Source organism: Pseudoliparis swirei, chromosome 16 (assembly GCF_029220125.1).
Source record: "Pseudoliparis swirei isolate HS2019 ecotype Mariana Trench chromosome 16, NWPU_hadal_v1, whole genome shotgun sequence".
NCBI lineage: Eukaryota > Metazoa > Chordata > Actinopteri > Perciformes > Liparidae > Pseudoliparis > Pseudoliparis swirei.
The window spans coordinates 16,618,600-16,646,444 of record NC_079403.1 but is presented as its reverse complement, the minus strand read 5'-3'; the positions used below and the strand labels follow the sequence as shown (position 1 = coordinate 16,646,444).

The 27,845-nt window shown below is 43.8% G+C and overlaps 1 protein-coding gene across 6 annotated transcripts in view; it reads left to right on the top strand.

Moving 5' to 3' along the window:
• Positions 1 to 286: 286 nt before the first annotated feature.
• arhgap29a (Rho GTPase activating protein 29a) overlaps positions 287 to 27,845 on the top strand; it is a 36,298-nt gene continuing 8,739 nt past the window's right edge. For 3 of the 6 annotated variants that reach the window (XM_056434082.1, XM_056434080.1, XM_056434077.1), the window contains exons 1-13: positions 287 to 637; positions 1,806 to 2,202; positions 17,944 to 18,087; positions 20,869 to 20,965; positions 21,665 to 21,737; positions 22,130 to 22,190; positions 22,528 to 22,674; positions 23,824 to 23,888; positions 23,993 to 24,103; positions 24,211 to 24,291; positions 24,835 to 25,032; positions 25,655 to 25,792; positions 25,965 to 26,155. In XM_056434082.1, coding sequence (XP_056290057.1) covers positions 1,905 to 2,202; positions 17,944 to 18,087; positions 20,869 to 20,965; positions 21,665 to 21,737; positions 22,130 to 22,190; positions 22,528 to 22,674; positions 23,824 to 23,888; positions 23,993 to 24,103; positions 24,211 to 24,291; positions 24,835 to 25,032; positions 25,655 to 25,792; positions 25,965 to 26,155 — 1,604 coding nt within the window. In that variant the 5' untranslated portion in view covers positions 287 to 637; positions 1,806 to 1,904. Of the gene's footprint in view, positions 638 to 678; positions 2,203 to 17,943; positions 18,088 to 19,734; positions 20,013 to 20,868; positions 20,966 to 21,664; positions 21,738 to 22,129; positions 22,191 to 22,527; positions 22,675 to 23,823; positions 23,889 to 23,992; positions 24,104 to 24,210; positions 24,292 to 24,834; positions 25,033 to 25,654; positions 25,793 to 25,964; positions 26,156 to 27,845 lie in introns of those variants that run through there. The other 3 variants (XM_056434079.1, XM_056434078.1, XM_056434083.1) reach the window with 3 other exon arrangements.

Here is a 27,845-nt window from a genome sequence, read left to right as displayed (position 1 = left end):
ATGTCTAAAAGTGTCCTGCCTTCCTGTCTCTGTAACCGTAGTGTTGTATAATGCATCTTTATCTCTGTAAATTAAAGCAAATCAGGCTACTAAATGCATATGATTGGACTTTTATCAAGACTGCTCTCTTTCAGTGAAGTCCTGATATTTAAGGTTTCACATATTCCAGGCTGGTCGACTGGAGTCAATTTGAATAGAAATGACAGAGATAAAAGAGATGTTTGTGTTCACAATAAAAGTCATACAACACGTCACTCGGTAAACGCCGTTTGCAGAAATTGCCATTTATGACATTTATTTTGAAAGTCCTAACAGGAAGTTTCTTGCCGTATTGAGGGCTGCTTACCACTTTAACAACTCCAGACAGACACCTGTTGTCAAAGGAGGACGCCGCACAACATCTCCAACACGCTAACACACGTACGAGCGCACGCACGCGCACCCCCCCCCCCCCCGTTCCCAATCACAAGTCACCGCCTACATCACACGAGGAGAGGAGGCGACTCAACGCGGCGGCGCGCAGCGGGACGGTGAGGGGTTTGGGGAAGATAAGGAAAGCGCACTGCTTGTGGAATAATTTGTCCTTTTCAGGATTTTTTTCCCCTCCCGGCTGAAATGTTTCGGGATTCCACTGCAGGTGTGTAATGTTATCTGTTGATATTTTGTGTAACATTTGTTTGTGTTGCTACACAAACAAATATATTTAGGAAGAGCTAACGTTGGAGGACAGAGAGAGCGATGTTCATAGACGGTGGTTGTGAGCTAAGTTACTTTTTTACTGCGAAATTCACCAGAAGTCCGTTCAAGTATTACACATATCTTATGTGCTGCTTCTTTTACCGGCAAAAAGCAGACGTGTTCTGGAGGGCCAGCCACTTAAAACGTGTCTTTCCTCTCAACACAACATTCTGAAACGTGTACCTCCACACTGCTCCTCGGGTCCGAGCGTGAGCCGCGATGAGGCGGTCCGACTGGAGGCGAGTCTCCGTTTCATGATAAAAAGGCTCTTGGTAGAATGTGTGGATGCCGAATTAACTGACCGTCCGTAATCATCCGACGGGTTTAATTGGGACTTTATTCGTCTCGTTGTATTAAACAATAAGCAATACATCCCCACATGTTGGGCTTATTGAGCAGCGGTGTGGTTTTCTTCATGAGCGTGACCTGTACACGGGACGGCCGCTTACACTTGAACGCGTCGTAGATTGCGCTGCATTCAAGTCATTTTATCTACAGGTGGTTTTCCTCCTTTTTTCCCCCACATTGCTTTTTGCCAGCTTTGTGTTGGCAATCTAATGTTTGCACCAGTTGCAAAGAGGCTGTAGATTAATACAGTAGGAGTGCTCTTACATGTATGTCCTAGGTGAACGTACGACTAACTCCACTCCCAGGCAAATCACAGTTAAAGACTGGTTTGTGCTGCCTGATTTATTTTTGGGGCTGTAATTGGTATACTTATTGTATTAAGATCAAGAATGCGGAGACTTGTTAGCGCGACAACAACTTCCCCTCACACATTGTTCCAATCGGTATCATCCTGTGACATATCCCCATCGAGCTACACGTCTCAATCTATTGGGTGATCCATTCAAAACTCCCTGCACACGTGTTGTTGTTTATTTCAAGGGGAAATATAGAACATCCACATGTTGGATGTGGTCAACAGGGTTCTGATCCCCCATTTCCAGCTGTGAAGTCCAGGTCCGGCTGTGCGGGCGTCTGTCCTGCTTAAGAACCCGCCTGGTAACGTGGCCACCTGATGCAGTCGGTACCCTCATGCTGTTCCTCCTCCCTCTGTTTGGCAGACGTCTTCGTCCCCGTCGTGGTGCAGTGCTGGGTGTGAGAACGAAGCTGACCTGCAGGATAACCGTCCCCAGGCCTCAGGGCCCCTGGACCAACGAGACATGCTGGCTGCGTTGCTGCGCCAGAGTTCTGGAGGAGGAGGATGCGGCGGCGGCGGTGACGGCGGTGGATCCAAACTCTCTCTCGGCATCTCCCGACTCTCCAACTCCAGCTCGGGCTCGGCAGGCTCCGTTAGCGTGGGCCCCCGGGGGCCGGGAAGGGCCTCCAAGGACGGCTCGCTGAGCTCAGACGGCCCAGACGGCCGCGCCTCGGACCCAGTCTACATCATGCAGCTGGTCAGCGACGTGCGCACGTTCGCCGACGTGCTTCTGCAACTCAAAGAGGTTTTCGTCTCCAAAGGTATGTTTAGGAAGAGTTTAGCAACATCCACACTGTGTGATACCCTGCTGCGTTATTTGACCTTTCGGCCAACACAACGTGCTCTTCTAACCCCTCTACGACCCCTTAGTTGTGCTTCCGCCAATAACAACTCTTCAATTCTGACATGAAAACATCCCTTGTGGGGTTAAACCCTGCCCTCTCTGATTTGTTATCATTAGTTTTGCCTCATAATTAAGATGAGTGTCTCTTCCAGTCGAGGTGATAGTGTAAGCACAACCAAAAAGAGGTTTCTAACGGGATACAGCTGCCAGTCGACTCTTGTGTCCACACTGCTGCGTTCCCCACCGTGTGCACACGCTCTGTCCACCTGGTCGGTCCCGCTGTCCTTGGCTGCGCGGTCAGTCAACTCGCCTTATCGCACTTTTACTTTGGTTCTTGCCGTCCTTGTTTCCATCTGCGCTGCAACCCGTTTACGAGTCTCCCTAAAAGCTGCCGATGGAGGATTTGATAGATGGCTCTGCGGTAAGACGTCTCAACGTTCTGGTGAGCTTCTCAGTTCAACGTAGGAGTAACATTAACAGGACATGATAAGGGTTGTTTTACACTGTGGAAAAAAACGGCAGCAGGAACTTCCGAAGCTTTCTAGACGGAGTAAAACCCCCTCTAAGGCCGTAAATAATAGGCCTCCCTTCATCTGTGATGAAATAATTTCCAAACCACAGAGGAGTTTCGAGGCCGACTCCCGTCTGCGCGGCTGTGTATATTTTGTGTGGGTTGTTATCACATTCCTGACTTTGTATGTTCGGCGTTGGCTTTTGGACCAGACCCAGATCTGTTGATCCCCAACCCTGCGAAGGCAGGTCTAAATAAGATGAGGTCAGTAAAGGTACTTTACCCGGCTGGACACCTATTTTCTTTATTATTCTGAATCTTTTTAAGCTCGAGAGACTTTTCAGTGACCTGTGGCACGCCGACGATCAAAGCAGCAAGAGAGCCACGTCTGCAGCTTTTACGGAAGAGGAGATTTAAGCAAGAAATGTATGCGGAGCTTTCCCAGCTTGTGACACAGCTGTGATTGTGGTCTGTCCACCGGCAGATCAAAAGTGATCACGGAGCCAACGTGCACAGACAGTCGACTGTTATGTTCCGAGGCCGCATAGCTGTCATACTAGACACTTTGCGCTCGCTGCTCGTCATAAGAAACCGGTTTATAATCGCCTCTCCAAATAACAATTGCATAGAGCCTGAGAACATAATATGTCAAATGGGCAACAGAAAGAATGAACTCAAGATCAACACAATTTACAGGTCTGGTACACTTAAGCTCAATTATGCAAATGCAGCCACTGAGACGCCAACAGAGTGTTCCCATTAGTGGGCTTGTTTTGGCTAAATGCAGGAAAGGACAGATTTGGGGAAATTGGCGGATTCCACTGTAGAAAACAGAGCCGTCCACCCACCTCTGAGGAAAGCAGCAAAGAGACCTTTGTGTCCCCAAGTAGTTTCAAACTGCAGGGAAATGAAAAGAAGAAGAAGAAGAAAAAAAGTTAAGTTGGAGCGAATGTTTGACAAAACTGTGAATTTGACTTTGGGCCGCGATCCCACGCCGGCCTCATATTGATGTCTGTGGATTTAATTGTATTGGCCTTATCAAGAGGTCTGTTCTTGTCGTCAATGAGCGTCTTCCAAGTGCCATTGTTGAGGGATGGCCCTCTCCAGCCTCTTTAGGAGCGCTTGCTAGCAGATTGTTGGGAGTCACTGACTTGTGCTGTGATTTAAATCCCCCTCTAATTTACGACCGCATTGTCTCCGCAGAGCTCCGCAATAGTTCAAACCTCTCATTACCCGGGCCACTCTCTGCACCTCGCCGCTTCCTTTTTACCGCACGGGGCCAAATAGCTGAGGGCAATATCCCGCTCCGAGCCGTGTACCCCTCGCAACAAGTGCCCGCATTCGCGGTCCACGGCGCGAGGCTGGCACCCCATTGTCCCCGAGCATCTGCAGAGGGCGCGCCGCTGCTCGCTGGCCCCTTTTTGCAGAAATGAGACTTTCCCAAGTCAAGAATAGCTGTGGCCTGTGGGATTTCTCCCCTGGGAGGGTGAGAGAGAGAGGGGGGGGGGGGCGGGGGAGCAGCCGCAGCAATGAACATCAACCTTAAATGGCAATCGCAGTGCCGTCGCTGGTCGTTTGTGGTCGGAGGGCAATGACGCATGACTGGATTTTGTTTTAATTTTTTTAAACCCGCGCCTGAGCAACGACTGTTAAATGCTCTGAGCGCTCGGTGTCGGGTCAGCGTCGCCAGCGTGCGACAGATGATGGAACGTCGTTCCCTTAAGGTTGTGACCTTGTCCGGCGGCCACTTGGAAAGAGACGCGTCGGTATTTCGAGGCGATTATTATTTCGGAGGATCGGTCCCGACTGGGGTCGGCGAGGACGTTTGAAGACCAGGTGAGCCGTGGAGGTGGTCCCCGTGTGGCTTTTGTGTTTGCCGGTGAGCGAGGCCCCTAAAGCCCTCCATCGCTGGAGTCGCACAATACACATCTGACCTCGTTCCACATCGGCTATTTCAGGAATGCGGTTGTGTTGTTGCGGCTGTGTGACGGGGACAGGTGTGTCATCAGGGCTTTATTGCCGAGCAGGACGGCGGCCAATTGCGTGCGTCAGTCGCTGAGGAATTAAAAGGGCGCCAACAAAAAATTCAGTCAGTCGAGGACGAGGTGTTTCAGGAACTGATCCTTTTCTGTTTTTTTTTATGATAACAGGATACTGATGACAAGTTTATTTTTCTTCTTTTTCTCAATGTGATAACTTCATGATATTCCCTTTCCCCCCTCTGTTGTTTTTCTCTTATGTTGATGGGTTTTTCTGGGATACACTGTCACCACTGTGATTATCATCTTCCCCGCTAGATATCTTTAAATGAAGGCAAATCTGCTTAACGCAACCCGTTGTTTCATCTCACTGCACCTTCCACCTCCCTCGTCTCACTTCCTCTGCTCACCCACAGCTCAAACATCCACACATTGAAAACACGCCGACAGCGCAACATACATTTTGTTATCGAGTTTTGTTATTATAAGTCCATTATTTTTATAAATACAATTTGATTATCAACGCAGCGCTCACACTTCGGGACTATCCTAACCTGGCTGCTGCTGATAGTCGGGTTCTCCTGAATGTTGTGCCATCCCACCAGGCCTACTTCAGAGTAAGGATGGCTGTGGAATAAGCACGCTTGAAAGCAATTTAACTCAATTCAGTTCATTTTGTGTGTAGCCCAAAATTAAAATTTGCCTCCGAGGGCTTTACAATCTGTACACATACGACATCCCTGTCCCAGGACCTCACATCGGGTCAGGAACAACTCCCCAAAAAACATTTAAAAAACATTTCACAGGGAAAAAAGGGAAGGAACCTTCAGGAGAGCAACAGAGGAGGATCCCTCTCCAGGATGGACAGAAGCAATAGATGTCATGTGACCAGAAGGAATCATTACAGAGTTACATAAACACTCTCAATTAATATGACAGATGTATGAATGATGTGTCGCAATGGACCACGATCCAGATTTCCACAATCCATGAAACAGAAGGAGGAAGAGAGGCGGGGGTGGCGGCGGTGGCGGCATCAGCAGGACCAGGTGAACCTGATTCAGCCCTAACTATAAGCTCTGTCAAAGAGGAAAAGTCGTCTCTTACTCTCTTATGTGGTGTCTGACTGCCTCTCTCGGGAAGGTGGGCTGGGTTCCATAAAAGCTTTGATAACTGAAAAGGCTCTGGCTCAATCTTTTTTTTTTAAGACTAGGAACCACAAGTAGTCCCGCATTTAGTGAGCGCCGCTCTCTCGTGGGGCAATATGATCAATGATATGATCTATGATATGATATGATATTCCTTTATTTGTCAATATGGTTTTACAAGTTCCTTAAGATATGATGGAGCATCAGCAATCAAGGCTTTGTAGGTGAGAAAAATGTTAAATGTGATTCTTGGTTTTACAAGCAGCAGCTAATGCAGGAGTAATGTGATCTCTTTTCTTAATTGTTGTACATATTGCAGTTTAGTTTAGTTTATTAAGGATCCCCATTAGTTTACACCGTAGTGGAGACTATTCTTCCTGGGGTCCAGGCAAAAAAACATTACAATACAAATACATAAAATGCAGTACAGCATGATCAATTATCACAAAAACACAGACTTTGAAAACATTTACATTAAAAGTAAAATAATAATACCTAAAATAAGAACTACTATAATTTCCTTTCTGATTATTGCTGCCTTGCGTTTCCTTTTGAAATCACATTTATTTCTTGTTAGTCACATGAGGGGAGCACATTCCAGTGTGCAATGGCTCTGTACATTACTGATTTCTTAAGTGCATTTGTTCTGGGTAGAGGAAAAGTACAGTGACCATTTAGTGCCTGTCTAGTATTATAACCATGTCGTATTAGTTAGCAGATGAGCACTCCTTCGAATGGCATAGATACCATGAATCATTCTCACCACTGTACTATTAATCTGAGTGGACCATGACAGTGTTTCATCAATGGTGACACCCAACAGTTTGACTTCTTTAACCTGTTCCATAGTAGCACCCTTTAATGAGAGGCTTAATTTATTATCTGTCCTGAGAGCATAGTAATGCAGTAATCTAGTCCAGAAGTAAAAACCCTTGAACCAGTTTTTCTGCATCACGTTAAGACAAGATGTGCCTGATTATTTATTTTTTTAGATGTTACGTCGATGAAAAAATGCAGTCCTTGAGATTTGATTCACGTGGGAAATAAAGTCCCCATCAAAGATTAAGCTGAGATTTTTTACACTGGTGTTGGATGCCAGGGCAATGCCATATACAGAAACCACATCACCAGATAATTGATCCCTGAGGTGTTCAGGGCCGAGTAAAATAAATTCAATTTTGTCTGAGTTGAACATCAGGAAGTTGCAGGTCATCCATATTTTTATGTTTAAGACATGCTTTTGCTGATTTGCGACCACTTTCAAAAGGACACGGGACAAAGGGAAGACTAGAGATCGATCGGTCTGTAGTTAGCCAACACCTCTGGATCCAGAGTGAGCTTCTTCAGGAGAGGTTTAATTACAGCTACTTTGAAGGAATGTGGAACATGGCCTGTAGGCAAAGACACATTGATAATATCCAACAGAGAGCTGCCAATTAAAGGCAGAACGTCTTTAAGTAGCCTCGTCAGGATGGAGTCCAAGAGACTAGTTAGAAGTAGAAACTGTTGAAGACAATTGATCAGGGTTGGTAGGAGAAAAGCCATCCAAAAAATCACCAGGGTATACAGCAGTCACAGCTCCATCATTATCCACAGTTTAATTGCGTCAGTGTTGATGTATGACTCATACTTATATCAGCTGTGTGGTTTTTTTCCTTGAGTCATGAAGCACTGACTCATACGTAAGTCAGTATGGCTTGTGAATGCAGTTCTGGGTTTTAATGATTAACGGGCTCCTCCTAAGAATGGTCCGCAGGTGTCTCGTAATGTTCCTCACTGTAATGCACCTGAATCTTATGGCAGAGAGACGCATATTTATTTTTTTGGGTTTAATTTTACTTCACCCCTTAGATCATTGGCAGTAAAGAAAATGGTACAATGGTTGTGTTGATGTTGAAATTGACTTTACATTCATGTGCCTCTTGTTGAAGTGTGCCGTGGGAAATGAGTGTTTTTTTTCTTCTCTTTTTGGAAGCCCTGTTGACTATTCTGCAAAGATGCTGAAGCTTTGTGGGAAAGTGTTTCTGGTCTGGGTCCTTAAAGAAAATGCTTAAAAGTTATGTTAGCCATTTGTATCCTAAATCACCCCTTGTGAAATACCAGCCTAAAATTAGCCCTGCTTGGGCTTTTCACAAACCATTCCAGGCCTTCTTAATGACTGTAACTGTGCTCTGTTTAGACAGTCTGTCCCACTGGGTCTGGGATCCACTGTACAACCCTGCACGCTCCTCATTGCTTCCAAAAAGTTCCTTTTATGGCTCTTTTACTGCGCCCTTACTTGAAGCCTCTGTGTATTATCTCAAGCACCAGACAACTAGTCTTCCTTACCTTAAATTCTTCTCTTGAACATCATGTTACATTCTTTTTTGTTTTGCTAAGTCTTGATTTAATCATACTTTGGACACTTATCTCGCCAACTAGGCTGCCTAACAGGATTTATTGCATTACCCTAATTGTTGCGGGGTGACCTATGTTTAGACGCACAGCTATTGTCTCAACACTAATTGATGGTGTGCCCGGGTTAGATCTTTGGATTGCTGACGCCTGGGATTAAAGTGCATTGTGACATATGGCTGGTTCATTAATCCCCTCGGACGGGGGAAAGAAACCATGAAATCATAAATTGTAGCTGAAAATCTTTCTTTTAGCAAAGCACAATGCGTGCAATTATGTCCCGCTGCATACAGGTGGCACAACCATGTTGACTTGTCAAGTTTAATTGCCCGACTGTACTCGAAGATTTGTACGTTGTTTTCAAGTGAGCTCCCTCTCTGTGTGTTTCTCTCCTTCCTTCCCTCTGGTAAGATTTACGGTTATGGACCCTTTTTTTTCTCTCTTCTTTTGCTGTGGCAGCTTTGTTCCAGGAGGTTGTCGATGTCTGCCGCGCACTAAAATAAAGCTTTAGGATTCCCCCACTACAAATGAGAAGCCAAGGCCTGGGGGCTCTGATGAGGGGCTATACTTTTGAAACGTGGTCGTGGAGGCTTCTGTGAAGTCATAGGGATATTAATTGTTGAAGCATTCTCAGCATCTGGCATGGCAGATTTAAACGACACACATTTGGTTGCGTGATCAGAAGAACCTCCCCTCTTGCTCCATCGGATTAAGGCTTTGAAACGAAGACTGCAAATGTATCCTCGAAACGAGATTAAATATCCCTTGAATCTGTAGCCTCTATCCCTGCATTGGATTAAAGTCGTCTAGGATTAGACAAGACGGCACTTATTTGACATCCTTCATTTTTAAACCTCTGTGGTGCACATTGTACGTTCATTTGATTTAGAATCATCCACTAGTAGGGATGCAAAGTTTATGAATTTAATTGACTTTTTGCAATTTTTTTGATTTCTGACAACTCATTTGTAGAGTATAATTTATTTAAATTTAATTTAATTTAAGAGCTAAAAAAAAAAATGATGCTGTTGAAACTTCAATTTGAAACTAAAATAAATAATTTGAATCTTGAATAAAACAAACATTCAACATTGCTCCTCTGGCTCAACAAGCCATCACACATTGAGTCGAAGATTCTATAAAAGATGCACATTTTGCTCTATAAAGAAAAGGACGCTAAACATCCATTGCATTTAAAACTATTCTTAGACCAGCTGAAGTGAAAAACATGGGCTGCCCTGATCTCTTAAGTCTGTGTTTTGTTATGTGGTGAGAGGTAAGTCCACTGTCTATTCACTAGAACCGTGTTTGCTGAGTCAGCTTTGCAAGTAATAATTTGTAAATGCGAGTCATCAGCCATAGTTAACTTGCGTAGAGGATTGTTTTTTTCTCTCAGTTTCAGCATGTCACCAAGGTAAGTAATGGGTTTCATCATACTATTGTCATATGGAAAAAACGTGGCCAAACAGCCCAGGCACTAGCCCAACTGTGTTTACTCGGGTCACGACACAGGAATCCCAGCCGCCATATTCACTAGCATTGGAGGGAGGTTTTGGTAAATAGTTTCTTATGTTGTGTAGGAAGGGGCTATTTTTAGCATAATTGGCCTTTTTTTTTTAGCCCAGAGCCAACCTTGGGGCATGCTTGCATGTACCCGGGTCAGCCCCATGCTGGGTACAGCTCATAACTCGTTAAAGACCAATGGTGCTGATGATTGAGGAAGGAGGACAACCAGCCGGTCTCTCTGTCCACAACATTCTGTAAGTTTAGGAACCCAGTGCTGTGCTCGGTGAAAGGAACAGAGTTTGATGTGGAGGTAGACGGACTGAGCGTGAAGCAGAGCCAGGACCAATTGGAGTCTGTCCTGTCCTGTGAGACTCAAATTAGGCCCCATTGGGGTGTAGAAAGGCCAAGGGAGGAAGGTGGACTATTGGAGTGTGATTGAACTTGCCAAAGCATTCGACACACTAGCAGCAATACCCTCGTCTCTCTCTTGAATCTGCTTCTCCAGCCGGATTTCGGCTTTCTAGAACAAACCGTGTCTTTTCATCAGAGTTTCTCACTTTGCAACTTTCATCACTAGCAATGAGTGGAGAAAGGCTCATATACTGTATGGAGCAGGCCTCTTGGCTTTATATGTTTAGTGCCGTTGACAGGACTAGCCGATGTCGATCAGCAGTGCCTCCTCAGCCCTGAACACCTTCACTCCCATACGCCGTTCTCTCCTCAAGCTGGTAATTGTAACCATGGTAAGAAACAAAACAGTGCCCTGTGACTTAGGTTTTCTTGAATTCTCGATCTTTCAACTGAATGAATTATTATAATGCTTGGTATATTCCGTCCCAGTTCCTTTCCTTTAAACATTTTTAAAGTTTTTCTTGTGAAACAGTTCAATCGCACAAAGACGACTCTCTCAGGATTAGGATGCAAGTAAGCAAAACAGTGTCCTCTTGTTCATTTTAACAAGAGGAGCCCTCCCCACACCTCCCAGTTCTGCCGCTTGTCAGGTATACTAAAGGGCCCATCTTTGTACTTTGGACAGCTCTCCCAGCTCTCTGGCCTGCTGATGTTGCCTACATTACACAGCTTGGGGGAGCAACTGTTGTCTCTTCAGCCCAATGCCTGACGTTTGGCTGCCAGCTCGAGGATGCAAGGTGGGGGGGGATTTGCACTTTCTCTTAAAAAAAAAAAGCATAGTTGGAATGCCAGCCTTCAGAGCTTTGCATCAACAGTCGGCGTGATGGTGTTGATGTGGGGGGATATCCAGAGAAAGGTTGCCTGTCTTTCCTCACTGTGACAGACAGTTCCAAAGAGAAAGGGGGACAACAAATTATTCACTCCACACTGGGTATCTCATTTATATGCAAACAACTAAAGAGAGAAATATTCAAGGGTAAACGTGTCTGTTGACTAGAAAGAGATCTTTCAAAATGTTGCCTGGCCACACTAGGATTTAAGGATGATGATCAATTGGTTATGGGATCTTTTACTGGATTTTGCAATGTGTCGTTATGTCTTGTGTTCCTCTATAGCTGTCAAACTTAATGCCACGACATTTCCTAGCTTCAGCCTTTACTTGTTGTCCTCTGAGCTAACGGCTACAAGCCTCACAAAGGCAGTAACCTGCAGAGTGGGAACATGAAAGCCCCCCAGCTAGGTGGAAGGTGCTGTGCGTCTAGCCGAGGGCTCTCTCTTTTTAAACACCAGCTCTTTGTGCATGCAGTCATGGGAAAAAGAGCTTCAAAGGTGAAGCAACAGGGAATGCATAAGCATCGAAGTGTAGGAAGGCAAAGCTCTCCTGCCTTTTACCAGCTGCATGTAATCTGTTTATCCAAGTGGATCGCCGGTGGTCTGTCGACAGAGGTGGACCAGGGCCACTGACCACAGGAAGTATGCTGGAGGATATCAAGGGATGTATGGGCCACCCATTGCAGTGACCCTGCCCAAGTGTTAAAGGTTAAGTGGACCCATTTTACGAGACCCCCTTATAGTCAGGGCAAGAGGTCAAACTTGGATTGAAACAAAAAGGAATTTTTCGCAACGCACATAAATACCTTATTAAAGACTCAGTGCTCAGAGTGGTTATTATCAAAGAATGTGGCATTTCACCCTAGCCCATTGAAGAAAAATCAATTTCAACAAAGCAAAGGTTATTGAGTCACGTCGTGATTGATTGAAACATTTGGTTGCTTGTCTATTGAAGAAGGGGGCAAGTCTCAAAGGAGCCCCTTGAAACCTAGCCATACCATGTCTATTGATGAATGCACAATTTCTATAAAACAACTGCCACTACAGAGTTCTTGTTGGTTATTGAGGGGCGAGTAGCTGGAATGTCCAGCTGTGGTCTGACTCGATAGGACGCATTGAGAGGTTGTGACTGACATTTGTCATGGCTAGCCTGACATCCTGTTTAGCCCCCTCTGCCATGAGCCGCTTCCATTCGATCGGACATCACTGCAGACCCAGTTGTGACATGTTTAGTGATTTCACACGTACTTTGTGAAAATAAGCACCCCTCCGTTCCCTCAAATGTTTTGAAGCATAGATAATAAACTGCTCCCATGATTTGCAATGCATGACTGAGCATAGCTAGGGCCAGAGTGAAAGGAATGTTGCCAAGTCATATTGTGGCAGGCCCGAGTTGAAGTTTAGTGATAAAAGAATCAAGTCAGCGATGCTCCAAGTTTCCTGACAGACTTTTTTCTCATGGTGCTCATCAAGAAAAAGCAACACAATCTTTTTCATCATTGATGGCCACAATAATTAAATACACATCAAACAAACCAAATGTGGCCCGATAAAACATTTGAGTATCGCATGGATTGAAAGTCAGAATTGACACCGTTGCTTAAGACCAGTACATCCCACCTGGTTGGACTGTGTTAAAATTAGACCAGTGCATCAACCATGCAGTTTAATATTGGACCTGCAGAAAGGCTTGTACTTGATTGTTATAATGTGGAATTATATCTTTGGCATCCCACTCTAGTGACCTGGCGGTCAGTTGTCAAGAATATAGAGCTGGAGAATAGGACTCTGGCTCCTGGTTTCATGCTCAACAACATCGTCTCCCCACATGCTGCATAGACCAAATCAACTAGTGGGAGACTATCACCGTATCCTTGTATATGTGTAGCTCCATACCATTTAAATGTCAGAGTCTCTGCACCAGAAGAGCATCAGAATGTTTTGGTATTGAGGCGTCATCTTGATGGGGAGTGATCCGAAAATGTTTTCATTATGGATCCCCCTCCACCCCTCGCTTCTGCAACTCCCGTCCCCACTCCCAAACAAGAGGCTGGAATGTTGGGTTTCCATGACGCTAATGAAGTAAAAACCTGGCAATGTCTTACTGGCAGCCCCAGAGCAGCTCCTGATCCGCGGCCTCCTTCTCATCAGGTCTGATCCCTCTGTAGCCTTCATTCACCACGGCTTATTATGCCCAGGAATGTCTCTCACTCGCTCCCTCTCTCATAACCCCCACTACAGCAGGGATGTGGGGTGCAGGGGTAAATCTGGGACAAATCCCAAGGGAGCGTACTACCCCAAACCCCCCCTCCCCCTTCCAAAACTCCTCCTCTGTCACTCCTACGACTAACCATCACACATGGACAAAGACACACACACACACACACCAATCCCTCTTTCCTGTGAAAAGTGAAAAGCTGCTGTTGTGATTTATTGTTCCATAAATGCTTCATGTGGCAGGCCCATGAGGCGACCAGCCCACTGTTTGCTAGTGGCCCCAGGGACAATATTGAGTTTTCGGCACTTAAACAAGTCCCATCTGTGGTCTTCCCAGGGGAAAGCGGAACGAAGCAGCTTGTTTGTTTTCCAGTTTTCAGCCTGCTGATATTTGTCATTGCAACTTTTTCCACAAAATGTCCCTTTCCAAACTGTATCTGGTCCCGTCTTGACCATGGCAACACCACTGCTGAAACTTGTCGCTCTCGTCAGATGTGGGAACAAGTCTTCTCTTTGTGTCCCGTGCAGAATGGCAGTTGACGGGTTAAATAATCAGCCTCTGTACATTATCCTGTGTCCTGCTGGGCCGGTGGACGCAACCATAATGTCTCGCTAATTAGCCTTCATTTCTGATGGCCCAATAGGCCACACAACCGCCATTGAAGACTGGAGCCCATGGAGCTTTGCAGAGGAAGACCCTCTGTCTCGTGGGCATTCACGGTTTAGGCTTGTCCTTAATAAACCTCTAGGATGCCTCCAGGATTCAGTTACTCGGTCGATGAATGGGGCGCATAGGCTGTGTCGGGATGATTTGGGCCATTGTGTGTTTTTGTCATTGAAAGGATAATGTCCATAAATGGGATCTAAACTGAACAGGACCAATTAAGGGCTTACGGGTTGAAACGGCTCATTGTAAACGTTGACCCTGATCAAATTATTGTGGGTCCATGTCTCTGTATAAGGCCGGGGGAGACGATGTCTTTTGGGCAAACTGGTTATGTTACAGTTAAGGATCAACACTACAAAATCAGTAAGTTAAAGGAAATGCATTTATTAAAATACTGGGGTTTTGTGCATTTGTTTTAAAATGTAGTCTTTTTTGCAATCAACAATCCGAACATCTAAATGAAGTTTGTTTTCTGTAAATGCAGTTTTCCTGTTAAATATTTCAATTCCAGATCATTTTTCATTTGAGCCAGTTTAAAATTCAGAAGACACCATTCGTAAGGTTTATTTTGGAAACCGAATACAAAGAGCACATGTCGTACCACAACACAATCACTCACAAAACAAATCACACATTCTTTCTCTTTTACACAGGATTGTAATTGGAAAATAGCTGAATCCGTACATAGTAATCCAAGCGAATAATGAAGAGAATGACCTGTGTACAACCATGTGCATTGATCGCAGAGACGTTTTGAGCCTCAGTTTGGTGCGTGGCTGTGCCAGAAGCACACTGCTGGCCCTTCTCCTGCCTCGTGGGGAGTTGGGCAGCAGAAACAAAAGGACGAGAGGCTTTCATCATCAAAAACCACGAGGCCCTTGGCACTAGAAGGAGCTGTGCATGACATCTGATGAAGATGGATGAAAATGGTCGCTATGGTGAAGGATAGGACTCTCCAGGTCCTGAAGCTTTTGGCAAGCTACGGGCAACGGGGCATGTTGGCATGGGGCAGTTCATGTGGTAGTGGAACAGACTGGGATTTGTGATTGCCTTATGTAATCATTTTGGTGTGTAGCCCTGGGGGGGAAATAATAATAATAATAAAAAATAAGCCACAAAGATATCTATATTTTTATATAGATAGATAGATGTATACTTTATTGATATATTTTGCTAAGTCAAAGTGTTGCGGTGCTCCAGGTGTGTTCTGGGAGTTTAGTGATGGGTTGACGCGTTTGTGTGTGGATCCTTCGCAAGTGCTTGATATCCGCCTGGAATTGCATTGAGGCCAACTTGCGGGATCGTTTCTGTGAGTAACTGCACCCAATCACTCCAGCGCTTTGGGTTTATGTTAAGTGGGTCATTGTTGATTTGCAGGCTGCGCTGACGGGAATGCATTGAAGTTGTCAGCAAAGCAGCAACACGTATGGCCATTTGCCACATTATCATTCACAGTCTCATTCTTTGAGAGAAAAAGAGGCGTCCTGCCATAGTGCTGGAAGGAAGTTGAAACGTGGAAACAGAAAACACACGAGTGTGACGCTCTCCAGCTTTATGTTGACGTGGGGGGGATTTTGGCCGCCGCATGTTCTGTGCTTCACACCGTTTGTTTTCGTCATTGTTGTGACCCGTTGATCACATTTGAACGTGTCACCTGCTGGTCAGTTGGTGGTCAGTTGGCTGGATCTCTGGGCCAGGACTCCGTGAGCATTGTCATGGCGGCCAAACAGACCCAGCATTATTAGCCCCACTGGCGGCACTATTTGTCCCACTCCAAAAAAGAGGGCTGATGAATAAAAGACAAAATGGGAGACAGCTAAAGTCTTTCTGATCCCCCTACCATGAAGAGGTAATCCAGGGGTGATCGTCAGCACAAAGCTTTGACTGCCCGTATCCATTCTGTGTGTGTGTGTGTGTGTGTGTTTTTACATTTTTTTCCTGTTTACTCAAAAGTTAAAAGGAGATCTGACTTGGTATAAACTACATTTTACACATAATGATGATCTCATTTAAAGTATGACGAACAACCTGCCGAGCAGCCGACTGTATTGGAGTGAGATTGCAGCTTTGAGTGTGTTTTTTGTGTGCGTCTTCAGTTTCCTCTTGTGTTAATCATCTAAGCCAGCCACACTAGCTGTGTCAGATCCCTGTGACACTACAGCACTCTGTCTGTTTCTAGTTGTAAAAAGCAAAAAACACCTGAACTGTAGTTTTTGTTCTCATTTCCGTTTAGTCCTTCGTGACCTTAATCCTCAACAAGGTCAACTGATGGCAAAGTGTTTTTGTCCCTTCTTATACACTACCGTTCAAAAGTTTGGGGTCATCCAGACAATTTTGTGTCTTCCATGAAAACTCACTTTTTTTTATCAAATGAATTGAAAATTGAATAGAAAATATAGTCAAGACATTGACAAGGTTAGAAATAATGATTAATATTTGAAGTATTAATTTTGTTCTTCAAACTTCAAGCTCAAAGGAAGGCCAGTTGTATAGCTTATATCACCAGCATAACTGTTTTCAGCTGTGCTAACATAATTGCACAAGGGTTTTCTAATCAGATATTAGTCTTCTAAGGCGATTAGCAAACACAATGTACCATTAGAACACTGGAGTGATAGTTGATGGAAATGGGCCTCTATACACCTATGGAGATATTTCATTAGAAACCAGACGTTTCCACCTAGAATAGTCATTTACCACATTAACAATGTATAGAGTGTATTTTTGATTAATGTTATCTTTATTGAAAAAACAGTGCTTTTCTTTGAAAAATAAAGACATTTCTAAGTGACCCCAAACTTTTGAACGGTAGTGTAGATGGTGGTGACTCACTGTTAGTAAAGACCCATCTGGTCCACAACAACCACAGACCCGAGATGCCAAGTTTCCTGAGGTTAACAACTGCTAATTGCAGACGGAGCACATCAGGTCATGTTTAGTTATGCACTTAGCACTAGTTCAGCTCTTTGTGTAGGGTTGCCGAATTGTGTGCAATCCCTGCGCCGTGGCTACTATTCGTCTGTGCAACTACACCATAAAGCAATCTGTCATGGCTGCCACGGTCACTCTTTCAACCAACAAAGCTGGAATGTCATGTAGAAACCCTCGTGGTTGCACCATTCACATAAAGCGGGGAGAGTTCTAAATAGCTGCGTTCTGGGTTGAGTCTGCGCAGGTTTTATATCACATGAGTCATTGTTAAGTTGAAATACGGTAAATGTCCCGTAAAGAAACAATTCCTTGCATTAATTAATTGAAAGGCCTATATGCCCCATGTTCTATTGCAGGGGTCAGGAACCTTTTTGACTGGGAGAGCCATAAAAGCCAAATATTTCAAAATATATTTCATTGAGAGCCATATAGTATTTTTAACATATAATAAATTAAATATGTCTTGCTTTTAATGCGACTTCTGGTGCTGCATGATGCTACGGGGGGCGAGACGGAGAAGTGTTAACGCGACACGTAGAGACAGAATGACATGCTGTTGTGTAGATACAATCAATAACAGACATTTAGTTTAATAAAAGAACAAAGTCGTCTTTAAGAAAAGGGACCTTACATTACTTCTGCTGTAATCTGGAGCGATAGAGAAAATTACAGGGGGGCGGGCGGAGATTTTTTTTTTTTTTAAACTCAAAATTGTCTGGGAGCCATATGCCGTCACCGGAAGAGCCATAGATGGCTCGCGAGCCATAGGTTCCCGACCCCTGTTCTATAGCATTACAAACATGGCCAGTTGCTCATCACTTGGAGCAGAGAAACACTGGATGACACTGATCTCTTATCATCTCATGGGTCAAAGGTGAACCAGGCTAATGGATGAAGACCGACTAGATGCTTGGACACTGTCAGACAATGTTATGACTGTCTTCACCAGTTCCATCATGTTAAATAGTTAATTGACAGCCACACTTGTGCCTATTACAAGATAGACTGACTGCGACGCATACATGAACTGTTGCACTGAACGTGTGTCTTTCTAACCTTCCAGAGCACCAGGACTGCCTCCATCAGGCGGCGCACGAGCGTCTCGGGGAGCTGCTGCGAGTCTTAAAGTCCATAATCGGCAAGCACCAGAGCCTTAACTCGGTGGACATCCTCAGTTCAGCTGGAACCGTCATCGCAACGGTTAAAGGTGAGCTATGAAGGCCAGATCTCCCTTAAAGAAACGCATGCATAACTCACAGCTTCTCTGTAAAACATAGCAGCCACTCCTCCACTCTTCTGGCGGTCTGTTTTCTGTCTCTGCTTATCTAATCCCCCCCCCCCCCCCTCTTTCTCTCTCTCATCGCAGTGTTCTCTCTTGTACATTCACTGTTACCGTGTCCTCTCTCTCACACTGATTTCTCAAGTCTGACAAAGAACTTCCCAGGGAATGTTTCTGAATAGTTTTCTTATAGCCTCCAGGCAATTCAGCGCTTCTGCAGTCAATCAAGTGCTAAGAATGCAGCAGCGTGCTGTTTCACACCCAATACAGAGAGTAAGAAAATCATATTTGGGAGTGAGATGCCTGACTCGAGAGGCAGGGAGAAGCGGGTGTCTTTTGTGCTTTGTCTGCCAATCCTGAGGGAACTACAGCGTGGAATCGGATTCAATCTCTCATTCTGAGATTATGATCTGGCGTGCAGGTCCAATTCTTAACTTTGCCGAGAGACAAGAATTCCCCTCGTGTACCTCATGTCAATTTGCATTGCAGAGAAGGGTTTGAAGAGGCTTTTTGAAGAGCTTTCACCTCATGAGGAATGGTGACATGTGGCAGTGAAGAGAGCCTACAGAGGCTCTCTGCATAACTGAAGCTCACCGTAACTGAAATATTTGGAATAGGTTCCCACAAACATGGGTGTGTACAGGCATGTGTGCATGAAAGTCATATCTTCAGCAATGTGACGCTTTGCGTGTCATTTAAACATGTTGATGCACAATCGTATGACCTTCTTCATTAAAGAAGCCTTAGAATTGACAGTTTAGTAGGCGTTTCTGTAATAGGCCCTTTGATATCAAATTATTTGACGAGAGTACAATGTTCAGCGTTTTTTCAAACATGTCGTCTTAATAGCAGCTAAGTGTTAGTGTCATAATACATGAATACCAAGTCATGCGAACAGGTTTAATATTCACACCAGCTGTATTCATGTAGACTTTTTATCATTCTGTGCGGTGAAGCATGCCAAGGCGCCTTTCCTGCCCCTAGGTGGCCAGCGCCGCTCAGTCCTTGACCCTCACACAGCAACGAGGTGGCATCAGATGTACAGACAGACCAGTATTTTTGTCGAGCCACATCTCAAAGCTGCGGATGTTACACAACATTAAATGATATGTTGCTATTTGTGGAGGTTTGGTTTGCATGTGATTTGAGGAAAGAATGGAATCTTGTGATTTGTATAGATTTTTATAGTAGACTATGTATTTCTACTTCATTACACTCCAAGCTGAACCTCAATCCCTTCCTCCATCATGTGACATCACATATCCAGTCCCATGCCCAAGTAGTTGCACTGTCACATTATTCTGCATTGGAGGAGAAATTCCTCCTGGACCTGAATTCCGCGTAGGGCTTTGCAGCTGACGAGCGTTTTGAGAGTGTTGTGCTTTTCCACTGAAACAATACCATTTTCCCCGATGATGTAACTTCCACATTTGGACCACTGGTTGGGGCCTGAGCATTGTATTCCACCAAGCCTCAGGATGTCCTGTTGGGGGTAGGGTCTGGACAGAAGAGGAGGAGATGGAGCCACACACGAGAGTTGTGCGCTTTACATGGTGGCGGCTACCGGAGCTGGACTGGGCCCCATGGACACTGGACCTCCTTTTTGGATCCTTTTGTTCACCCGTCGGACATAAGCTTAATACTTCCTCTGAGTGAAGAATTTTTACATTTGATTTATGTATTAGTGCTCCTTTTGATGGATTAGTGCTCCTTTTGATGGATACCTTTGTATCCCCTCAAGAACAATAACTTGCTTGGTGGCCTGTTTAAAGTATTTGGACAGAAATCACCTGGAAGTATTGGTAACTGTTATGATAAAGACATCTAGTAGAAATACTGGAGAAAGTTCTGAGGTGGGTAATTGATAGTTTATATATATATGTGTGTGTGTGTGTAGCACAGTATAAAAGCCTTTCGGTAAGACCCGGATTCAATGCGTTCAAGCTACTGAGGAAGCCTTTTAGCGTTTGATAGGCAGGTGCTCTTCAACTTTCGAGGACTTGGCTAAAGAGGGAGGATTTTGGATTTTGAGCGCTGATGCTGTTGGGAGCTTTCTTACTGAAAGATAAGTTGGAGGTGAACTCGACCCAGCTTGAAGTTCCTCAACATTCCTTTTTTCTGCCTACTGCGTGGGTCTTTGAACTCTAGACATCTCCATTGTTCTATTGGAGAGGAAAGGCTGAGGAAATCACGGAGGCAGCGGACTGGTCGGTGACATCACTGATTTATTGCTTGGTGTTTCGGTGCATTTTCTGAGCATCTCTCTCCCAGTTTATTTTCTCTCTGCTCAGTCAGGACAGGAAGTTTATTGTGAAGACTGATTACAGCCGTATTTACACTGTTGTTTCCCCCCCATTCTGTCCTCAGTCATCACCGTTTAGATTTTCAGCAGGAAACTACTGCCTTTCCCGATTATAGCCAAATATAAATACACTTGAATTTGTTCGTATCTTTTCTGATTTAAGGTACAATGTTGTTTTTGGATGTCTCTGTGGGATTTTCAATTTTTAAATGTCTGAACATTTGAGATATGAAGACCAGAGCATGATTTGAAGAAAAGAGATTATGATGGAAATCATGCTTTTAATTATGAACCATGAGAATCGTAGCTGCAACACTGCTTTATCAGTGGAGCCAGTGCAGGATGTCTTCATAATGTGTGGTTCAGGTTTTCCACCCGCTCAACCCTACCTATTCCTTATTTGACAGGGGTGAATTTTAAGGAGGTGAACGAGGAGAACAAACCGAAGCTTTTCGGAGAGATCTACGCTGCTATTGACACATTGGCGTTCACCTTTGGCAATGTGTAAGTATTATGTCATAACTGGGATTGCAATTCCCGTGGCTTATTTCACTTCTGTGGGCTTTCTTTCTCAATCAAACTGCAGACAAGTTGTACTTTTATTCTTAACCAAGGGCAAGTTTCTCAATTCTGGGATTGCATAATTAATCTAGGTAAATGTGCAAGGCAGTAAACCGGTTACATAAAAGCACAAATTATTAATACACAATAGTAACAACCAACAATGTAGATATAGAGAATATTGAAAAAACAACTGAGCCTTAATATGGCAAACTGAAAATGAGAATAGATCCAAAACTAGATAACTAATTAGTTACAGGTTTCTTAATTTTATAATTAAAGTGACACTGATTTTGCACTTTTCAAAGTCAAATAAAAATTACCATGTCATTTCAGATTGGGCTTAAAGCGTTACAATTTTAAACAATTCTTGCATTACAAACTGGAAGAGTTTTAAACTTTGTTTGCAGGCAGCGCCTCAAGAAAGATGCTGTTGAGTTGGATTATGGGAAATGTAGGATCTCATGTGTTTGGGCCTGGTGTATGCTAGAGACTAAAAGTCAGGATATCTTAGCCTCTGCCGAATATATTCAGACAATTTTTAACCTCATGTGAGTCCATCTACTTCAATGAAAATCAATGAAGTCCACCTTGAAACTAAAACACAAATCCGTTTATTGATACTTGTCTGTTTTCCTTCAGAGTGTCTGACTTCCTTATGGGAGATGTAGAGAATGGATCGGTGTTGGGGCTCCCCCTAACTAAGAGAAGCAGGGTAAGAAAAGTACAATATCTATTGTTTAGTGGTTCTGTCCATCGTCCCCAAACAAACTAATCATTCAGCAGAAGGGAGGTATCAACTTGGCACCAACCACCCACCAGAACTCTACTTAGCATCACAGATCAGAGGCTGATAATGGTATATTCATATTATCTTCATACCTAAACATGCGTTTAGTGTTGGTTCATTCATCGTCTCATGAACGCCATGAGTTAAGGGGTTAAGTGAGCGCATGCGAGCTGCAAATGATAAATTGATATTGTTGTTTTCCTGTTGTCGGTTTCACATCAGCTCTGAGGAAGTCATGGTTCTGATAAGAGTAGTTTAAAGTGTCAGCAGAGCGTACGTCACATTGTTGATTCTTTTTTTTCTTCTTTTTTCTCCAGTCTTTTGAGAACCTCTCTGTGGAATCTGGAGGATCCGGTCCAGAGAAAGATGATCCGCCAGGTAAAACGAACACACATCTCCTGTACGCTGGCACTGCTCTATAAAAATGTTGGGCGGGGGGGGGGGGCTGTTTCACTTTTACTGAAGTGTTGTGGGGTCATCTGGGATAAAAGCACATGTAACTCTCAGGTCTTGATTACCAGCCACCTCAATCACTTAACACACTCAGCAGTCAGTCGCCTGTCAGCATTGCTTATCCTCAGATGGTATTAGCTCAGCCCACGCTCAGCCCAAGGTCAGCGGGGACTTCTCTCGCTGACATGGATGCAGCAGTGGTGATGGGCTTGCTTAAACCCAGATGTTTACATCCCTGGTGGGGTCGTGGTGGTTTTCACAGCGCTGTCGCAGCCGGTTCGTGCAGATGAGGTGGACAGGTCGCTGCAGCGGCAGGACAGCGGGGTGGAGTCGGCGCTGCTCTACGCCAAGGCCTGGTCCAAGTACACCAAAGAGCTGCTGGCGTGGGTGGAGAAGCGTCTCAGCACGGGTGAGTTGGGGCACAGCATTTGTGACCTGCAAAGGAGGCAACAGCAAGTCATGGACCATGTGCTTAACTTCGGTACCTCATTACATTACAAGTCTAGGGAGTCGCTACAGGGAGTCTTCATGTGCAGGTCATGCACAACATCCAAAACACTACAGGGAAAGTAAATAGATGTTTCTCATTGTTGTGATCAATTATAAGGATTAAAACAACGATTTTATTTAATGATCCCTCCTTGATGTGTTTTTTAGACATATAAGAAATACTCTGCTTCTAAAAATATATATATATTTTTCCCCACAAACAAAGTCCATTACCTCATTAAAAAAATCAAAAATTAGCTTCTAGAAAATTCTCTATTTGAATATCCAAATATTTTTTTATTTCAAACGGTTTCCTGCTCGACACGGTCTAATTGTGCTGTCACCGAGAATCTCTCTGCCTTCAGCAGATGAATGTGAAACAACCTTCTAGTTTCTAACTGCACGTCCAGCATTCTGCACCATGAAGGTCAAACATCCAAGTGATGGAACAATAAACAAAACCTATTTTTAAATGGAGGAGGACTTTAATGTTAACTGATTTTTTTGTTCGTTTACTTTCAGTAGTGTTAAATGTCTTAAAGGGATGGTTGTGATTTTTTTCACGTGGGATTGCAAGAGGTACTTTATCCATTACATTTTTCTCAGTCACCTGAGCTGGACTTGAAAGTCGTATCCAGGCTCAAGGTTGAGTGTGAAGTGTGAGGGCTTTTGTTTCGGCTCTCCGGTTAATGAATGGTCCGTCTAATGCTTCGTCACTTGGCCACTCAAACAGAGACACAAAGCACTCAGTCAAGCCATACAGAACATTTCTTATCGGGCAAACTTACATGCTGTTTGTTTAACACATCAACGTTGGTTAATGGTTTATGTACTGATTAATGATAGCGATTTTTTTAAAATTTTTATCGTGACTCAAGGACATTGTGCGCTTTAATCAGCAAATACTTTAGTCATTTTCATTTGGTCGTTTAAGGATGCTCATTACGTTGATACAATAAGAGTTTCTTTAGCACAATGCAAATATACGCACTCGCATGAATTACCTTTTGTCTGCCAGGAGAGAGTGCATGATATGAAATTCAACACAACTTTTTTGGTCTATTTGCAGATATTGAGTGTGCAAAGAGTTGCGCCAAAATGGCTGAATCTGCCAAGACGCTTGCAAGTCAACAGGTAAGTCGATGATGCAGTCATTTCACTCGCGCCAAAATCACAATTATGCTGCTGTCCTCCCGCTGTCAGGGATTAAGAGTACAACGCTCTCCTTCTCATTTAAGGATTTCATGCCTTTTCGTGAGATCTACATGGCTGCCTTCAAAAATGACATTGAATACAGCCAGCTGGTACTTCACACTGCAGCAGTACTCCAAAGCAACAAATTCGTGCAGGTAATCCTACAAAACAAAAGCTGCATTTCTGAACTGGGACTTGTTGGGGTTGTATAATGGAGCTAAGAGGACTGACTGTGTTGTGGGGGTTATGCGTTTCTTTCCAGCCTCTCCTGGCCAGAAAGAATGAGCTGGACAAACTACGAAAAGAGGTCAAGGAGCAGTGGCAGAGGGAGCAAAAGAAAATGGTGAGTCGATTTCTGTGGAGGGCCATGCACAAATGCGCACAGAATCTAAACGTTCCCCTGACCCGGGGGCTCGGTCCAAGGGCGCTCTTGAAATGCCTAAACCTAAACTTTAGTTTGTCATATCACCATGCAGCATGCCAAACAATCAGCCCATTCCACCTATGAGAGAATATGCATCATTAACTCTGCTAATAACACATAACAATTGTAAATGATTTGGAACTGAATAGCTGTTTAACATTTAATTAGTTGAGTACGACTAGTTAGGCGCCCACACATAAAAACAATCATTGAAATATGTTTGTGTTATGTATGTGATACTGTATACATTTAATTGGTTCTGGATAACATTGTTGAAATGTTCATTATGGTTGTTAAGTAATTATTACACATTATTATTGATTTAAAAGAGGATATATACACTTAAAATACATATCTTTGTGTTGGCATTGTTGGACCAGTCATTGATTTAGTAGTTTCAGTGGACGGATCCAGAGGCAGTTTGACCATCTGTGTTTTAATTCAATATGTGCGTGTCTCCAGAACGAGGCAGACGGTGCTCTGAAGAAGGCGCGGCTGCTGCAGGTCCAGCGGAAGGATGAGTATGAGAAGGCCAAGGTGTCCACCAGTCGCCTGGAGGAGGAACTGATAGGAGGAGGAGGAGGAGGAGCAGGAGGAGGAGCAGCGGCAGTCAAACAGCTAGAGAAGAGGCGCAGGCTGGAGGAGGAGGCCCAGCAGAAGGTACAGCACCTCCTACGGTTGGCCTGTGGCTCTGCTAATGTGGTACATTGCACATGTATGATGGCCCTGAACTCATCTTACAGTCTTCTTTAAAAACGCTGTTTCTGATGAATTACATTTTTGTATGTTGCAGTTGGTTTTCGTTCCATAATTACACCTAAAGATCATTGTTTGGCATTTCAATAGTACATTTTACTAGGGGTGTGGCTGGTGGAGCTGATGGTACACACACACACACACACACACACACACACACACACACACACACACACACACACACAATGTTCTTCATGCATATTCATGTTTTACTCTTCTTTGTTGGAATTGATTCGAAGTTGAAAGTACACAGACACAGAAAAAGGTGGAAAGTTATGATGAGGACTTTGGGCCATGCTCCAATATTTAATGCCATTTCCACAAATCAGGCGACCCAGAACAGAGACAAGCCCAGTTGCACTATTCTAGTACATCATGTCGACTAAACTGTGGCTCGCCAGGTCAGAGTTCATATCAGCTGTTTATATAAGCTGTCATCAACTATGGACCATGTGACTCAGTAGAACTAAACTGGCTCAAGTCCTATCTTATTAATGTGATATTAATGGTCTCCTTTCTGTTGAAGGCTGATGAGGCCAGGGAACACTGCACAGCATGTCAGATTGATGTCGGCGACAAGAGAGTTGATCTGGCCAATACCAAGAGTGAGATCGTCGCTCAGATCCGAGAGATGGTCTCCCAGTGTGACCTCACCCTCAAGGCCGTAAGTTACAATTTCTTATTTATTTCTTTTACTGAAAAAGTTAATCGCATTTTTTTGTTTTTAAAATGTTTCAACCAACTCTAATAACAGAAGTAAGTTGGACAGACTAATGGGGGGGCGGGGACACTCGATACCTGATACGCGGGTTAATGCTGCACGTCCCTTGTCTCAGGTGACGGTCAACTGGTTCCAGCTCCAGCAGGCCCAGGTTGTGTCTCTTCCCGTCAACCACCAGAGTCTGTGTGAGAACGCCAAACTGTACGAGCCGGGCCAGCGCTACATCGACTTTGTCCGGGCTCTACCCACCGACGGGCCTCACCTGGAGTCCCACTCGATTGATTCAGCCGTCACACAAAGCACAGGGTGAGACACCAAGACACTCCTGCTCAGGAGCACATGGGGTCAGAGGCTCGTGCTCTTGGCGGTTCAATCCCCGCCCTAGTCGATGTGTCCTTTAGCAAGACACTTAACCCTGAATTGCTCCCTGTAGCTGTGTCTAGGTTGAATGAATGCAACATGATTGTAAGCTGCTTTGGATAAAAGCGTCAGCGAAATGACATTTAATGTAATGGAGTCACAGTCCATCGTTTTATAGAGTAGGTAGATAGATATACAATAGAAGAACTGGAATATCTAATGCTTACTATTGAGGGATTGTGATGACATTTAACCACGCCAGCCTTCTCAGTTATCAGTGTTTGTTTAATTTCTCATATTTTATTTGTGTAAAACAGATGAAGTGGTAGCTCACAGATGAGAGGGCTTAACAGTTAAATTCAAAGTCATTTAATTCATTTTAAATGTTCTATCAATTTTAAAAGACTTCAGTCTCTCCACACGTCGTGTTATTATACAATTAGTATTTTTATACCAACAGTTCAAAGCTGGCATCTTAGGATTCTGTGGGAACGTGAATGTTTCTTCGCGGTCAACAGGTGTTGTAGATACAGTGAAATAACTGTAATGGCCGGTGATACTGTAGCCCTCACTGGTGAGAGGAGGATGGATTGAGTGAGGCAGCTTGTTTTGGAAAGCGTAAAACGATTGGGTTGGCCAGGGCTTCCTGTGGAAATGACTGCGGTCACGGGTGAGAGGGGCAGTGGGCTTCCCATCGGTGTGGCTTAACCTCTGTGAACGTTTTCAGTAGCTTTCAAGTTAAATACACAACAATGTGTCTGACTACCATGGAAAACATGGTTGTCATTTTACATTTCTCTCTCTCTCTCTTCTCTCTCTCTCTCTCCCACACACACTCACACACTGATGGAATTTAGAGAGTGCTTTGTTCTTACTTAGTTTTCACACCTCAACTCTGATCAAAAGAGTTCAGCTATGTTGAGAGGAAATGGAAAGATAGATAGATAGATATATACTTTATTAATCCCCAAGGGGAAATTTGTCGTCACAGTAGCAGCACCAATAAACTAAACACACAAGAATAAAAAATAAAATATAAAAAACAGGGATGAAAGATATAGGAGTATACAAAGTAAAATATTAAATAAAATATGTATGTATATGTATAACATATATGCATACACAATACACAGTACTAATGACAAATTAAATTAAATATAAAAATATTAAATATTAAATATAGACAGTGTGCAAAAAGCAAAGTGTGTGTATGTGTGTAGTGTAAATGAAATGTGTGTGTAGTGTAAATAAATGAAATGTGTGTAGTTAAAGTAAACACACAAACCCACACACGCATGCTCACATGCATCCACAGAATTGGTTTTAAAAAGGTTAATTATAGACCACTGATCTACATACTGTATATTGTGAAATACTTTAGGATACTTTGTTAACAATGACTGACCTGGATTTGCACATCGGCAGTTCAAGAGCCTATCAGATATCATCGTGAATTACAAATTAACTGCAGTCTTTGATGGTAAGGTGTGGCTGATCTCATAATATCATTGCTATTCAATGGATGTGTCCAGTAATGATGGGATTAGGAAATGCACTTTGCATTTTTATCACACAGTATTGGAATTAGAGATCTAATTTTAAATTAATCTAATGAGTGGGATGTAATTGCAAGACA